Source organism: Oncorhynchus masou, chromosome 28 (genome assembly GCF_036934945.1).
Source record: "Oncorhynchus masou masou isolate Uvic2021 chromosome 28, UVic_Omas_1.1, whole genome shotgun sequence".
Classification (NCBI taxonomy): Eukaryota; Metazoa; Chordata; class Actinopteri; order Salmoniformes; family Salmonidae; genus Oncorhynchus; species Oncorhynchus masou.
Window position 1 is genome coordinate 8,162,424 of NC_088239.1, and position 17,500 is coordinate 8,179,923.

At 45.9% G+C, this 17,500-nt stretch overlaps 1 protein-coding gene across 1 annotated transcript in view; it reads left to right on the forward strand.

The window, feature by feature from the left end:
- The window catches only part of LOC135518501 (docking protein 6-like), a 140,320-nt gene that overhangs the window by 91,668 nt on the left and 31,152 nt on the right, over window positions 1-17,500 (forward strand). Inside the window, exon 5 of the mRNA XM_064943674.1 lies at window positions 12,590-12,779. Within this exon, the coding sequence (XP_064799746.1) occupies window positions 12,590-12,779 (190 nt within the window). The remainder of the gene's footprint in view (window positions 1-12,589; window positions 12,780-17,500) is intronic.

Sequence of the window (17,500 nt, forward strand, 5' to 3'; positions counted from 1 at the left end):
AGTGTAACTGAACGGTTTAGAGGGAGTGTAAATGAATGGTTTAGAGGGAGTGTAAATGAACGGTAAAGAGGGAGTGTAACTGAACGGTAAAGAGGGTGTGTAACTGAACGGTTTAGAGGGAGTGTAACTGAACGGTTTAGAGGGAGTGTAACTGAACGGTTTAGAGGGAGTGTAACTGAATGGTTTAGAGGGAGTGTAACTGAACGGTTTAGAGGGAGTGTAACTGAACGGTAAAGAGGGAGTGTAACTGAACGGTAAAGAGGGAGTGTAACTGAACGGTAAAGAGGGAGTGTAACTGAACGGTTTAGAGGGAGTGTAACTGAATGGTTTAGAGGGAGTGTAACTGAACGGTTTAGAGGGAGTGTAACTGAACGGTAAAGAGGGAGTGTAACTGAACGGTTTAGAGGGAGTGTAACTGAACGGTTTAGAGGGAGTGTAACTGAACGGTAAAGAGGGAGTGTAACTGAACGGTAAAGAGGGAGTGTAACTGAACGGTTTAGAGGGAGTGTAACTGAACGGTTTAGAGGGAGTGTAACTGAATGGTTTAGAGGGAGTGTAACTGAACGGTAAAGAGGGAGTGTAACTGAACGGTTTAGAGGGAGTGTAACTGAACGGTTTAGAGGGAGTGTAACTGAACGGTAAAGAGGGAGTGTAACTGAAGTGTAAAGAGGGAGTGTAACTGAACGGTAAAGAGGGAGTGTAACTGAACGGTTTAGAGGGAGTGTAACTGAATGGTAAAGAGGGAGTGTAACTGAACGGTTTAGAGGGAGTGTAACTGAACGGTAAAGAGGGAGTGTAACTGAACGGTTTAGAGGGAGTGTAACTGAACGGTTTAGAGGGAGTTTAACTGAACGGTTTAGAGGGAGTGTAACTGAATGGTTTAGAGGGAGTGTAACTGAACGGTTTAGAGGGAGTGTAACTGAACGGTAAAGAGGGAGTATAACTGAACGGTTTAGAGGGAGTGTAACTGAACGGTAAAGAGGGAGTGTAACTGAATGGTTTAGAGGGAGTGTAACTGAACGGTAAAGAGGGAGTGTAACTGAACGGTAAAGAGGGAGTGTAACTGAACGGTTTAGAGGGAGTGTAACTGAATGGTTTAGAGGGAGTGTAACTGAACGGTTTAGAGGGAGTGTAACTGAACGGTAAAGAGGGAGTGTAACTGAACGGTTTAGAGGGAGTGTAACTGAACTGTTTAGAGGGAGTGTAACTGAACGGTAAAGAGGGAGTGTAACTGAACGGTAAAGAGGGAGTGTAACTGAACGGTTTAGAGGGAGTGTAACTGAACGGTAAAGAGGGAGTGTAACTGAACGGTAAAGAGGGAGTGTAACTGAACGGTTTAGAGGGAGTGTAACTGAACGGTTTAGAGGGAGTGTAACTGAACGGTTTAGAGGGAGTGTAACTGAACGGTAAAGAGGGAGTGTAACTGAACGGTAAAGAGGGAGTGTAACTGAACGGTTTAGAGGGAGTGTAACTGAACGGTTTAGAGGGAGTGTAACTGAACGGTAAAGAGGGAGTGTAACTGAACGGTTTAGAGGGAGTGTAACTGAACGGTAAAGAGGGAGTGTAACTGAACGGTTTAGAGGGAGTGTAACTGAACGGTTTAGAGGGAGTGTAACTGAACGGTTTAGAGGGAGTGTAACTGAACGGTAAAGAGGGAGTGTAACTGAACGGTAAAGAGGGAGTGTAACTGAATGGTAAAGAGGGAGTGTAACTGAAGTGTAAAGAGGGAGTGTAACTGAACGGTAAAGAGGGAGTGTAACTGAATGGTAAAGAGGGAGTGTAACTGAACGGTAAAGAAGGAGTGTAACTGAACGGTAAAGAGGGAGTGTAACTGAACGGTTTAGAGGGAGTGTAACTGAACGGTTTAGATGGAGTGTAACTGAACGGTAAAGAGGGAGTGTAACTGAACGGTAAAGAGGGAGTGTAACTGAAGTGTAAAGAGGGAGTGTAACTGAAGTGTAAAGAGGGAGTGTAACTGAAGTGTAAAGAGGGAGTGTAACTGAATGGTAAAGAGGGAGTGTAACTGAAGTGTAAAGAGGGAGTGTAACTGAACGGTAAAGAGGGAGTGTAACTGAACGGTAAAGAGGGAGTGTAACTGAACGGTAAAGAGGGAGTGTAACTGAACGGTAAAGAGGGAGTGTAACTGAACGGTAAAGAGGGAGTGTAACTGAAGTGTAAAGAGGGAGTGTAACTGAAGTGTAAAGAGGGAGTGTAACTGAAGTGTAAAGAGGGAGTGTAACTGAACGGTAAAGAGGGAGTGTAACTGAACGGTTTAGAGGGAGTGTAACTGAACGGTTTAGAGGGAGTGTAACTGAACGGTAAAGAGGGAGTGTAACTGAACGGTAAAGAGGGAGTGTAACTGAAGTGTAAAGAGGGAGTGTAACTGAACGGTAAAGAGGGAGTGTAACTGAAGTGTAAAGAGGGAGTGTAACTGAAGTGTAAAGAGGGAGTGTAACTGAACGGTAAAGAGGGAGTGTAACTGAAGTGTAAAGAGGGAGTGTAACTGAACGGTAAAGAGGGAGTGTAACTGAACGGTAAAGAGGGAGTGTAACTGAACGGTTTAGAGGGAGTGTAACTGAACGGTAAAGAGGGAGTGTAACTGAACGGTAAAGAGGGAGTGTAACTGAACGGTAAAGAGGGAGTGTAACTGAAGTGTAAAGAGGGAGTGTAACTGAACGGTAAAGAGGGAGTGTAACTGAAGTGTAAAGAGGGAGTGTAACTGAACGGTTTAGAGGGAGTGTAACTGAACGGTAAAGAGGGAGTGTAAATGAACGGTTTAGAGGGAGTGTAACTGAACGGTTTAGAGGGAGTGTAAATGAACGGTTTAGAGGGAGTGTAACTGAATGGTAAAGAGGGAGTGTAACTGAAGTGTAAAGAGGGAGTGTAACTGAACGGTAAAGAGGGAGTGTAACTGAACGGTAAAGAGGGAGTGTAACTGAACGGTAAAGAGGGAGTGTAACTGAAGTGTAAAGAGGGAGTGTAACTGAACGGTAAAGAGGGAGTGTAACTGAACGGTTTAGAGGGAGTGTAACTGAATTGTAAAGAGGGAGTGTAACTGAAGTGTAAAGAGGGAGTGTAACTGAACGGTTTAGAGGGAGTGTAACTGAACGGTTTAGAGGGAGTGTAACTGAACGGTAAAGAGGGAGTGTAACTGAACGGTTTAGAGGGAGTGTAACTGAAGTGTAAAGAGGGAGTGTAACTGAACGGTTTAGAGGGAGTTTAACTGAAGTGTAAAGAGGGAGTGTAACTGAACGGTAAAGAGGGAGTGTAACTGAACGGTTTAGAGCACATATGTCAGAGTCAAGGCCCGCGGGCCACATCCGGCCCGCGAGAAGGTTTTTTACGGCCCCTGGGATGATCTTGATTTATTATTAGAACCGGCCCGCAGACCGCAGCAAGCCGGCAGCCCGCAGATCTTTTACACGCACCAATACTACATTTCCCACAATGCAACGGTGACGCACCGAGCAGTAGGCTGCTTCATTTCAATATTTATTGGCACAGCAGTCGTCAGCATCACAGTAAAATTAACTTTCAGATACCCATCAAAAATGGCAAAACGGAAGGTGGACACTGAGAACCGGGGTTTCAAACAAGGTGGGAGTCGGAGTATATGTTCACGGAGGTAGCTGGAAAACCTGTGTGTCTTCTGTGTGGAGAAAGTGTGGCGGTACTGAAAGAGTATAATCTGAGACGACATTATGAAACGAAACACGCGGACAAAAACAAGAATATGGACATGGAACAAAGGCTACAAAAGGCAGAGGAATTAAAACGAGGCCTCAAATCTCGACAGGCTCTGTTCAAAAAAGCCAAATCACAAGGCCAGGCTGCTGTCAAGGCCAGTTTTATTTTGGCAGAAGAGATCGCTAAATCAGCCCGGCCATTTACGGAGGGGGAGCGGACTGGTGGCGAAGATACGGGAAAAGATGCAAGAGGAAAACGCGACAGGTGAGCTGACAGCTTATCATTGTATCATACACCAGGAAGCGTTGTGCGGTAAAGCCTTGAAAATGGAGCATGTAATGAGCATCATCACGCGCACAGTTAACTTTATCAGAGCCAAAGGTTTGAATCACCGCCAGTTCAAGGCATTTCTGCAATCACATATTTAGAGTTTTTACTCAGTTCAAGTTTAAAAGTTAAAGTTTAATATTTGTTTTCACTGCATGTTACTTCTCCTTAAACAAAGTGTTGTTTTTGATTAATAGATTTTTGCACTTTATTTTATTGTATTTCAATCCAATTATATTTTAAAAATATTTCAGTTGAGTGGATGATAGAAAATTGCTATTATTGTTTTTTTCTTTGAAGTAAATTTAGCCCACTTTTGCTAAAATAGAAAATATAGGCTACTGATGGTGCCTTGAATACCGGTTTCTTTCATTTAATGTTCATGTTATGGGGATTTTTATATAAAGGAAATTTGTCTTTTGTGTCTGTTGAAAATTAAAGATTACTGACAGAGCCATAAGAAAATATTGCTTTATTTATCTGATCATATTGGAATATATTTGTTAGGTTTTCAGTAGGTTCAATTAGGTTCACTAGACTATATGCGTCATTTAAAAATTTTTCAATGAACATTCGAACAGTCCGGCCCTCGGCTTGTAGCTAAATTTTTTATTTGGCCCTCCGTCCATTTGACTTTGACACCCCTGGTTTAGAGGGAGTGTAACTGAACGGTTTAGAGGGAGTGTAACTGAAGTGTAAAGAGGGAGTGTAACTGAAGTGTAAAGAGGGAGTGTAACTGAAGTGTAAAGAGGGAGTGTAACTGAAGTGTAAAGAGGGAGTGTAACTGAAGTGTAAAGAGGGAGTGTAACTGAACGGTAAAGAGGGAGTGTAACTGAACGGTTTAGAGGGAGTGTAACTGAAGTGTAAAGAGGGAGTGTAACTGAAGTGTAAAGAGGGAGTGTAACTGAAGTGTAAAGAGGGAGTGTAACTGAAGTGTAAAGAGGGAGTGTAACTGAAGTGTAAAGAGGGAGTGTAACTGAACGGTAAAGAGGGAGTGTAACTGAACGGTAAAGAGGGAGTGTAACTGAAGTGTAAAGAGGGAGTGTAACTGAAGTGTAAAGAGGGAGTGTAACTGAACGGTAAAGAGGGAGTGTAACTGAACGGTAAAGAGGGAGTGTAACTGAACGGTAAAGAGGGAGTGTAACTGAACGGTAAAGAGGGAGTGTAACTGAAAATAATCTGGGCCAAGATTTCCTTTTGATTCCACTAATATCGTCTTACTGCTCTCATAACTTTGTGCTCTGCCCTCGTTTCTTGTTTATTTATACGAATCCATCTTTTAATGTGAGGAATCTGAACAGCCCATCTTGTTCAATGAATAGTACTAACCTTTATCTTCCCTCTCGCGGCTTCTATGTAAAAGGAAATATTGAATTACAGTACATTCGGAAAAGTATTCCAACCCCTTGACTTTTTCCACATGTTGTTACGTTACAACCTTTTTCTAAAATTAATTTTAAAAAACATCCTCATCATTCGACACACAATACCCCGCAGTGACAAAGCAAAAGATGAAATATCTAATTTACATAAGTATTCAGAACGGTTGAGATGAGACTCAAAAAAATGAGCTCAGGTGCATACCTGATACCATTGATCATCCTTGAGATGTTTCTAGAACTTGATTGGAGTCCACCTGTGCTAAATTCAATTTATTGGACGTGATTTGGAAAGGCACACACCTGTCTATATAAGGCCCACAGTTGACAGTGCATGTCTGAGTAAAAACCAAGCCATGAGGTCAAAGTAATTGTCCGTAGAGCTCTGAGACAGTATTGTGTCAAGGCACAGATCTGGGGAAGGGTACCAAAACGTTTTTTACAGCATTGAAGGTCCCCAAGAACACAGTGGCCTCCATCAATGGAAGAGGTTTGGAACCACCAAGATTCTTCCTACAGCTGGCCGCCCGGACAAACTGAGCAATCGGGGGAGAAGGGCATGGTCAGGGAGGTGACTAAGAACTCTATGGTCACTGTGACAGAGCTCTAGATTTTCTCTGTGGAGATGGGAGAACCTTCCAGAAGGACAAGCAGCTCTTCAGCACTCCACCAATTAGGCCTTTATGGTAGAGTGTCCAAACGGAAGCCACTCCTCAGAAAAAAGCACATGACAGCTCGCTTGGAGTTTGCCAAAAGGCACCTAAAGGATTCTCAGACCATGAGAAACCAGATTCTTTGGTCTGATGAAACCAAGATTGAACTTGAATGCAAAGCATCAAGTATGGAGAAAACCTGGCACCATCCCTACGGTGAAGCATGGTGGTGGCAGCATCATGCTGTAGGGATGTTTTTCAGCAGCAGGGACTGGGAGATGAGTCAGGATCGAGGGAAAGAAGAACGGAGTAAGGTACAGAGAGATCCTTAATGAAACCTGCTCCAGAGCGCTCAAGACCTCAGACTGGGGTGAAGGTTCACCTTCCAACAGGACAATGACCCTGAGCACACAGCCAAGACAATGCAGGTGTGGCTTCAGGACAAGTCTCCGAATGTCCTTGATTGGCCCGGCCAGAACCCAGACTTGAACCCTATCGAACATTTCTGGAGAGACCTGAAAATAGCTGTGCAGAGACACTCCCCATCCAACCTGACAGAGCTTGAGAGTATCTGCAGAGAGGAATGAGAGAAACTCCCCAAAATACAGGTGTGCCAAGCTTGTAGCGTCATACCCAAGAAGACTCGAGGCTGTAATCATGGCAAACGGTGCTTCAACAAAGTACTGAGTAAAGGGTCTGAATACTTTTGTAAATGTGATATTTCTGTATTTTATTTCAAATATTTTTGCAAAAATGTCATTATGCTATGTCATTATGGTGTATTGTGTGTAGACAATTTTAACTAACAAATGTGGGAACAAAATCAATGGGTCTGAATCCTTTCCGAAGTCACTAAGTCATAACATCGATGTGGTGTGTGGGGTGTGTGTGTGGGGGGGGGGGGGGAGGGGGGTGTACTGAAGTGTACTAATATCGTAGGCAGCTCCACACTCAGCAGTTAGACTTCAGTTAGTGATCTCCCAACTACTGGGGCCGCTAATCAAATCATAGTTCATTTTCTTGCTCCTCCTAAAAATAGTGTAATGAGTCCGTTTTGATGAAGCGAAGGAGATGAAACGGGAGGACATATTTTAAGTCTATTGAGACTCAATTTAAAACACTTTAAAACACAACTGGACTCTGACCTTCACAATGCTCGTCCTTCTGTCTCTCTCTCTCTCTCTCTCTCTCTCTCTCTCTCTCTCTTTCTCTCTGTCTCTCTTTCTCTCTTTCTCTCATTCTCTCTGTCTCTCTCTCTCTCTTTCTCTGTCTGTCTCTCTCTGTCTGTCTCTGTCTCTCTCTCTGTCATTCTCCCTGTCTCTATCCCTCTCTCTCTGTCTCTCACTCTCTGTCTCTCTCTCTCTCTCTTTGTCTCTCTCTCTGTCTCTCTCCCTCTCCCTCTCTCTTTCTCTCTCGCTCTCTCTCTTTCTCTCTCTTTCTCTCTCGCTCTCTCTCTTGCGCTCTCTCGCCCTCCTTCATCTTCTCTCTCTCTCAAGGAAAGAGGAAGATAATAGAGTACTTGTAAAGGACGAGTGTTTTGTCTTTAGTCAGTCTGTTATATAACGTTCATTTGCGTTGAGAACTACTACATTTTAACTGCCTCCTATTTAACTGCCTCCTATTTTTTTCATCATTTGTATGAAGTTATACTGAACAAAAATATAAACGCATCATGCAACCATTTCAATGATTTTACAGAGTTACAATTCATATAAGGAAATCAGTCATTTAAATTAAATACATTTGTCCCTAATCTATGGATTTCACATGACAGGGCAGGGTTGGTGCAGCTAAGTGTGGGCTTGGGAGGACATAACCCGCCAACCCACTTGGGAGCCAGGTCCACCCACTGGAGAGCTAGGCCCAACCACTGGAGAGCTAGGCCCACCCACTGGAGAGCCAGGCCCACCCACTTGGGAGCCAGGCCCAACCACTGGAGAGCTAGGCCCACCCACTGGAGAGCCAGGCCCACCCACTGGAGAGCTAGGCCCACCCACTGGAGAGCCAGGCCCACCCTATGGAGAGCTAGGCCCACCCACTGGAGAGCCAGGCCCACCCGCTGGAGAGCCAGGCCCAGCCACTGGAGAGCTAGGCCCACCCACTGGAGAGCTAGGTCCACCGACTGGAGAGCTAGGCCCACCCACTGGAGAGCCAGGCCCACCCACTGGAGAGCTAGGCCCACCCACTGGAGAGCCAGGCCCACCCACTGGAGAGCCAGGCCCATCCACTGGAGAGCCAGGCCCACCCACTGGAGAGCTAGGCCCACCTACTGGAGAGCTAGGCCCAGCCACAGGTCCAGCCAATCAGAGTGAGTTTTTCCACAGAAAAGGGCTTTATTACGGATAGAAATGCTCCTTAGTTTAATCAACTGTCCGGGTGGCTGGTCTCAGATGATCGTGGTTACACTTGGTCTGCGGTTGTGAGGCCAGTTTGACGTACTGCCAAATTCTCTAAAATGTTGTAGGTGGCTCATGGTAGAGAAATCAACATTCAATTTTCTGGCAACAGCTCTGATGGACATTCCTGTAGTCCGCATGCCAATTTCACACTCCCTCAAAACTTGAGACATCTGTGACATTGTGTTGGTGACAAAACTGCACATTTTAGGATGGCCTTTTATTGTCACCAGTACAAGGTGCACCTGTGTAAGGATCATGCTGTTTCATCAGCTTCTTGATATGACACTCCTGTCAGGTATTATCTTGACAAAGGAGAAATGCTCAATAACAAAACTTTGAGAGAAATAAGCTTTTTGTGCGTCTAGAACATTTTTGGGATTTCAGCTCATGAAACACAGGACCAACACTTCACATGTTGTGTTTATATTTTTGTTCAGTATAATATTGTGCAAGGAGCTGTCTTTGTTATCCTTTCAGTACATGGATTCCATCTTCATGCAAGGTGGTTTGAATGCTAATTCTGGATTTTAAGTTGGCTGTACAACAGCATGGACTCAAATGCTAGTGATCAAGTAGAGAAACATATTTCAGTGACTCATGGGCCAGAAGTATGCAATAGCCGAACTCTCAAACTGCTGATACTGGGTTGATTTAGTCCATTTTTGACACTGTATTAGCCTTCTCAGTACACTAATGGCTTCTGTCAAACAGATGAGACCTTTCATTGTGTCCATCCATCTGTCCATCTGTCAGCCACAATGATTTATACAGTACCGTTGAAAACCTTGGGGTAACTTCGAAATGCCCTTCTTTTTTTTAAAGAAAAGCACATGTTTGTTTATTAACGACATTGTTAATGTTGTAAATGACTACTGTAGTGTGTAGCTGGAAATGGCAGATTTTTTTATGGAATTTCTACATAGGTTTACAGAGGCCCATTATCAGCAACCATCACTCCTGTGTTCCAATGGCACGTTGTGTTAGCTAATACAAGTTTATAATTTTAAAGGCTAATTAGAAAACCCTTTTTCAATTATGTTAGCACAGCTGAAAACTGACGTTCTGATTAAAGAAGCAATAAAACTGACCTTCTTTAGACTAGTATAGTTTCTGGAGCATCAGCATTTGTGGGTTTGATTATAGGCTAAAAATGGCCAGAAACAGAGCTTTCTTCTGAAACTCGTCAGTCTATTCTTGTTCTGAGAAATGAAGGCTATTCCATGCGAGAAATTGCCAAGAAACTGATCTCATACAACACTGTGTACTACTCCCTTCACAGAACAGCGCAAACTGGCACTAACCAGAATAGAGGAGTGTGAGGCCCCGGTGCACAACTGAGCAAGAGGACAAGTACATTAGAGAGTCTAGTTTGAGAAACAGATGGCTCACAAGTCCACAACTGGCAGCTTCATTAAATAGTACCCGCAAAACACCAGTCTCAACGTCAACAGTGAAGAGGCTCCAGGATGCTGGAATTTTCTCTTAACTACTGCATTTAACCATGGAAGGAGGTCTGGAAATATGGCTGAATATAAACAGTGTAGTTATTTCCTAACCCTAAGATAGCTGAAATAAATGACTACCGCCCTGTAGCGCTCACTTCTGTCTTCATTAAGTGCTTTGAGAGACTAGTCAAGGATCATATCACCGGCCACCCTACACCCCCTTCGGTTTGCATACCGCCCCAACAGGTCCACAGATGACACAATCACCATCACACCGCACACTGCCCTATCCCATCTGGACAAGAGGAATACCCATGTAAGAATGCTGTTCATCAACTACAGCTCAGCATTCAACACCATAGTACCCTCCAACTCATCATCAAGCTGAAGGCCCTGGGTCTCAACCCCTCCCTGTGCAATTGGGTCCTGGACTTTCTGACGGGCCGCCCCCAGGTGGTGAAGGTAGGAAACATCTCCACCTCGCTGATTCTCAAAACTGGGGCCCCACAAGTGTACGTGCTCAGCCTCTCCTGTACTCCCTGTTCACCCATTACTGCGTGGCCATGCACGCCTCCAACTCAATCATCCGGTTGCAGACGACACAACAGTTGTAGGGTTGATTACTAACGATGACAAGACAGCCTACAGGGAGGAGGTGAGGCACTCAGAGTGTGGTGTCAGGAAAACAACCTCTCACTCAACGTCAACAAAACAAAGGAGATAATCTTGGACTTCAGGAAACAGCAGAAGGAACACCCCCTCCAGCAGTGGAGAAGGTGGAAAGTTCCTCGGCATAGACATCACAGACAAACTGAAATGGTCCACCCACACAGACAGTGTGGTGAAGAAGGCGCAACAGCACCTCCTCAACCTCAGGAGGCAGAAGAAATTTGGCTTGTCACGTAAAACCATGACAAACTTTTACAGATGCACAAACGAGAGCATCCTGTCAGCCTGTATCACTGTCTGGTATGGTAACTGCACCGCCGTCAACCGTAAGGCTCTCCAGAGGGTAGTGAGGTCTGCCCAACACATCACCGGGGGCAAACTACCTGCCCTCCAAGACACCTACATAACCCGATGTCACAGGAAGGCCAAAAAGATCATCAAGGACAACAACCACCCGAGCCACTGCCTGTTCACCCCGCTATCATCCAGAAGGCGAGGTCATTACAGGTGCATCAAAGCTGGGACAGAGAGACTGAAAAACAGCTTCTATCTCAAGGCCGTCAGACTGCTAAACAGCCATCACTAACTCAGAGAGGCTGCTGCCTACATTTAGACCCAATCACTGACCACTTTAATAAATGGATCACTAGTCACTTTAAACAATGCCACTTTAAAAAATGCCATTTTAATAATGTCTACATATCTTACATTACTCATATCACATGTATATACTGTATTGAGCACCAATCACTGGACACTTCAATACATGGATACCTAGTCACATTAAACAATGCCACTTTAAAAACTGTTTACATTTCTTACATTACTTATATCTTACATTATGTATGTACTGTATTTCATACCATCTATTGCACTTTGCCTATGCCGCTCGGCCATCGCCCATCCATATATTTATATGTACATATTCTTATTTGCCCCTTTAAATTTGTGTGTATTAGGTAGTTGTTGGGGAATTGGTAGATTACTTGTTAGATTTGTGTGTATTAGGTAGTTGTTGGGGAATTGTTAGATTACTTGTTAGATTTGTGTGTATTAGGTAGTTGTTGGGGAATTGTTAGATTACTTGTTAGATTTGTGTGTATTAGGTAGTTGTTGGGGAATTGTTAGATTACTTGTTAGATTTGTGTGTATTAGGTAGTTGTTGGGGAATTGTTAGATTGCTTGTTAGATTTGTGTGTATTAGGTAGTTATTGGGGAATTGTTAGATTGCTTGTTAGATTTGTGTGTATTGGGTAGTTATTGGGGAATTGTTAGATTGCTTGTTAGATTTGTGTGTATTGGGTAGTTATTGGGAATTGTTAGATATTACTGCACTGTCAGAACTAGAAACACAAGCATTTGGCTAAACTCGCATTAACATCTGATAACCATGTGTATGTGACCAATAACATCTGCTAACCATGTGTATGTGACCAATAACATCTGCTAACCATGTGTATGTGACCAATAACATCTGCTAACCATGTGTATGTGACCAATATCATCTGCTAACCTTGTGTATGTGACCAATAACATCTGCTAACCATGTGTATGTGACCAATAACATCTGCTAACCATGTGTATGTGACCAATAACATCTGCTAACCATGTGTATGTGACCAATAACATCTGCTAACCATGTGTATGTGACCAATAACATCTGCTAACCATGTGTATGTGACCAATAACATCTGCTAACCATGTGTATGTGACCAATAACATCTGCTAACCATGTGTATGTGACCAATAACATCTGCTAACCATGTGTATGTGACCAATAACATTTGATTTGATTTGGAGCCTTCGCTCTCCACTGAAAAGCTTGAAAAGTATTTAAAAACAGCCAAAATGAGGACTGGAATAGATTCTATCCAAATGTCAAATTCTTACTGTTGTAACAATGCTACCATGTAATTCTGCCATTTCAAACATATTTTCTGTTTGTAAAATGGACATGTTTTATTTTTTACATGTGACTCAAAATCTGTATCCGGTCATAAAAGCAGAACAAAAAATGTGTTTTGTTCCAGAGCGTTTCAACGTGTACCTGATGCCCACTCCCAACCTGGACATCTATGGGGAGTGTACGATGCAGATCACACATGAGAACATCTACCTGTGGGACATCCACAACGCCCGTGTCAAACTGGTCATGTGGCCTCTCAACTCACTGAGGAGATACGGACGAGACTCCACCTGGTTCACTTTCGAGTCAGGAAGGTATGTTTGTGTGTGTGTGTATCCATCTGGTTCACCTATGAGGCGTGACTGATTAAACAGTAATCTGCTTGCGTATCTGTTTCATAGGAGTCTGTCTCATTCACATGTCTCCTGGATCCAGGAGACATGTGAAGGGGTTAGGGTCAGATCTAGGAGACATGTGAAGGGGTTAGGGTCAGATCCAGGAGACATGTGAAGGGGTTAGGGTCAGATCCAGGAGACATGTGAAGGGGTTAGGGTCAGATCCAGGAGACATGTGAAGGGGTTAGGGTCAGATCCAGGAGACATGTGAAGGAGTTAGGGTCAGATCCAGGAGACATGTGAAGGGGTTAGGGTCAGATCCAGGAGACATGTGAAGGGGTTAGGGTCAGATCCAGGAGACATGTGAAGGGGTTAGGGTCAGATCCAGGAGACATGTGAAGGGGTTAGGGTCAGATCCAGGAGACATGTGAAAGGGTTAGGGTCAGATCCAGGAGACATGTGAAGAGGTTAGGGTCAGATCCAGGAGACATGTGAAGGGGTTAGGGTCAGATCCAGGAGACATGTGAAGGGGTTAGGGTCAGATCCAGGAGACATGTGAAGGGGTTAGGGTCAGATCCAGGAGACATGTGAAGGGGTTAGGGTCAGATCCAGGAGACATGTGAAGGGGTTAGGGTCAGATCCAGGAGACATGTGAAGGGGTTAGGGTCAGATCCAGGAGACATGTGAAGGGGTTAGGGTCAGATCCAGGAGACATGTGAAGGGGTTAGGGTCAGATCCAGGAGACATGTGAAGGGGTTAGGATCAGATTCAGGAGACATGTGAAGGGGTTAGGGTCAGATCCAGGAGACATGTGAAGAGGTCTCTCCCCCATCTCACTCCATCTCTCTTTCTCTCCCTCTCTTTCTCTCCCACTTTCTCTCCCCCTTCTCACTCCATCTCTCTTTCTCTCCCTCTCTTTCCCCTCCATCTCTCTTTATCTCCCTCTCTTTCTCTCTCTCTTTCTCTCCCCCTTCTCACTCCATCTCTCTTTCTCCTCCATCTCTCTTTCTCTCCCTCTCTTTCTCTCCCCCTTTTCACTCCATCTTGTCAGGATTTGGCCAGGGTTGTTCCGGGTTTTTGTCAGTAGATGTCCCCATTGTGCTTTTTGTCCCTGTGTTTTTCCCTTGATCCCCATTATTGTTTGCACCTGTGTCTCGTTTCCCCTGATTGTATTTAAACCCTTTGTTTCCCTCAGTTCTGTGCTCTGTGTTTGTATGTTAGCACCCTGCCCTAGTGTTCTGTGTGCTCTTGTCGATTCCGGGTGACGTTCTTGTGGTATTCTGTTTTTTGTTTTTGTTTATTTTTGGTGAGTTTCTTTTGAGTTCTTTTGTGTTTTTCCTACCACCTTTTTGGATTTGCCATTTTTGTATTTTTGGATTTTTCTTTATTAAATTCACCGTCTTAAGTACTGCTGTGTCTGCCTCATCTTCTGGGTTCTGCTGTCTATTCGTGGCTCAGTTGGTTAAGTGACTGTTTCTCATTCCGGAGACCCAGGTTCGAAACCGGGTCCTGACAGAAACACAGAGCCAAAAATGAACCCAGAGGCAGCCAGTTCCCAGGACCTTTTTGCCACGCTGTCCCACCACCAGGAGACTGTCCAACGCCACGAAGCCGCCCTGGTTCAGCAAGAGGCCTTAATGGCTAGACATTCTCATCTTCTGTCGGAGATGCTGACTTCCATTAAGCAAATATCTGATCGACTTACCCCGGCAACAGTTCCCGTCCCAGTACCTCAAGTTCACGTACCCATGGCAGTTAACCCCCTGGCTGAACCTCGTCTTCCACCTCCCCAACGGTTCTCAGGTGATCCAAGTGCTTGTAAAGGGTTTCTCACTCAATGTTCTCTCTCCTTTGAGCTGCAACCCTCGTCGTTTCCCACCGACCGGTCTAAGATCGCATATATCATCACCCTGCTGTCGGAAAAAGCCCTGGCCTGGGCTACTGCTGTGTGGGATGCCCATAGTTCCTGCTGTGCCAGCTACTCTGCCTTTGCTGAGGAATTCAAACGAGTGTTTCAAGGCCCAAGCAGTGGTTCTGACTCAGCCAAACAGCTCCTGACTCTCCATCAAGGTTGGCGCAGCGTGACGGACTATGCCATCCAGTTCCGCACGGTGGCAGCAGCGAGTGGCTGGAACAACGAGGCGCTCACGGTGTGCTTTCTGAAAGGCCTTTCCGACACTATCCAAGATGAACTGGCCACTCGGGAACCACCGGACAATCTCGAGTCCCTGATCAAGTTGGCCTCACGCATTGACCAGCGTCTGAGAGAGAGAGAACTCATCCGTAGACCTCTAGCTCCTATCAGTCCCAGCTCCGAGTCCCCACCTTTATCATCACTGGCTCCACCGGAACCCATGCAGATTGGACGCATCTCCCAGGCTGAGAGAGACCGCCGGATGAGGGAGCGACGCTGTCTATATTGCGGCAAACCGGGCCATTTCCGTTCCACGTGTCCCGGGCTCCAGGGAAACGCTCTGTCCCGTACAGACCGGGGGAACTGTAACGGGAAACATAACCTCCTCCCATCCGTCCAACTCCCGTCTGCTCATTCCAGTCACCCTCTCCTGGGACAACCATAAGCTTCACCTTCAAGCCTTGGTAGACTCTGGAGCCGCAGGTAACTTCATGGATGGTGTCTGGGCGAAGGAGAATGGCGTTCCCTCTGAACTTCTAAGTGACCCCATGAGGGTTACTACATTGGATGGAAGCCCTTTGGGATCTGGACTTGTCACTCATGTCACTACCTCCTTGAGACTTTCAGTTTCACAACACCAGGAATTGATGAACTTTCATTTGATCTCCTGTTCCGAGTTCCCTCTCGTCCTTGGATACCCCTGGCTTCACAGTCATAACCCTCACATCGACTGGTCTGTGGGCACTATCAAGCAGTGGGGTCCTACGTGCCAAGCTACTTGTATTTTCCAGAATTCCCGAGTTCTACTCCCGAGTCTTTAGAATCCATCGACCTGACCCGAGTTCCCGAGTGTTACCATGACCTCAAACTGGTGTTTAGCAAACAGAGGGCCACCATGCTACCACCCCATAGATCTTACGATTGCCCCATCGACCTGTTTCCGGGCACTTGCCCCCCAGGGGTCGGATCTTTTCCCTATCTCCACCCGAACGAGCTGCTATGGATACCTACATCAAGGACTCTCTGGAAGCAGGCCTCATGCGTCCATCCACCTCCCCGGCGGGAGCAGGGTTTTTCTTTGTGGCCAAGAAAGATGGTGGGTTACGTCCTTGCATCGACTACCGGGGACTCAATGACATAACCGTCCGTAACCGTTACCCGCTACCCCTTATGGCCACAGCCTTCGAGCTGCTCCAGGAAGCAGTTGTTTTCACTAAGCTTGACCTGCGGAACGCATACCATCTTGTGCGGATCAGACCTGGTGACGAGTGGAAGACCGCTTTCAACACGCCTACTGGTCACTATGAATACTTGGTGATGCCCTTCGGCCTGACCAACGCCCCAGCGGTGTTCCAAGCGCTCATAAACGATGTGCTTAGGGATATGCTTAACATATTTGTGTTCGTTTACTTGGATGACATCCTCATCTTTTCGAGCTCCCTTCAAGAACACACTAAGCATGTCAGACAAGTACTCAAACGCCTCCTGGACAGCCATCTGTACGTTAAGCCGGAAAAATGTGAATTCCATTCATCCCGAGTACAATTCCTGGGATTTGTAGTGGAACCCGGTCGAATCCAAATGGACCCTAGGAAGGTAGGGGCGGTAGCGGATTGGCCCACCCCCAAATCCGTTAAGGATGTTCAGCGTTTCCTGGGCTTCACAAACTTTTACCGCAAGTTCATCAAGAACTTCAGTTTGGTGGCAGCTCCTCTCTCAGCTTTAACCAAAGGTGGCAATGCAAGGTTTTTTGGGGAAGAGAAGCTGAGACGGCCTTCCAAGGACTCAAGCAGCGCATCCTCTCTGCTCCCATCCTGATACTACCGACTACGGATGAACCATTTGTGGTGGAGGTAGACGCATCAGAGGTTGGTGTTGGAGCTGTCCTGTCTCAGAGGGGTGAAGACAAGAAGCTTCATCCGTGCGCTTTCTTCTCACACCGGCTTACCCCGACTGAGAGGAACTACGATGTGGGGATCGTGAACTCCTAGCGGTTAAGATGGCATTGAAGGAATGGAGACACTGGCTCGAGGGGGCTTCTCACCCGTTTCAAGTGCTTACGGACCACAAAAATCTGGAGTATATCCAGCAGGCGAAGCGATTGAACTCTAGACAAGCTAGATGGTCTCTTTTCTTCAATCGATTCCAGTTTATCCTCACCTATCGGCCCGGGTCGAAGAATCTCAAACCGGATGCCCTGTCCCGAGTCTACGCTCCTGCCATTCGAGATGACACGGACATGCCTGTCCTTCCTGCTGCTAAGATTGTGGCTCCGATCTCGTGGCAAGTTGAGGATACCGTGAGACGTGCTCAAGCTAGCGAACCGGACCCTAAAGGAGGCCCTGCCAATCGGTTGTTTGTCCCCAAGGCAGTGAGGACTCAGGTCCTTCTGTGGGGGCACTCCTCTCGCCTCACCTGTCATCCGGGCGTAGGTCGCACCTTGGAGTTCATCCAGCGTAAGTTCTGGTGGCCTACCATAAGAGAAGACGTTGCCACTTTCGTCAATGCCTGCCCCGTGTGCTGCCAGGGCAAATCTTCTCACCTCCGCCCTCAAGGACTCCTTCAT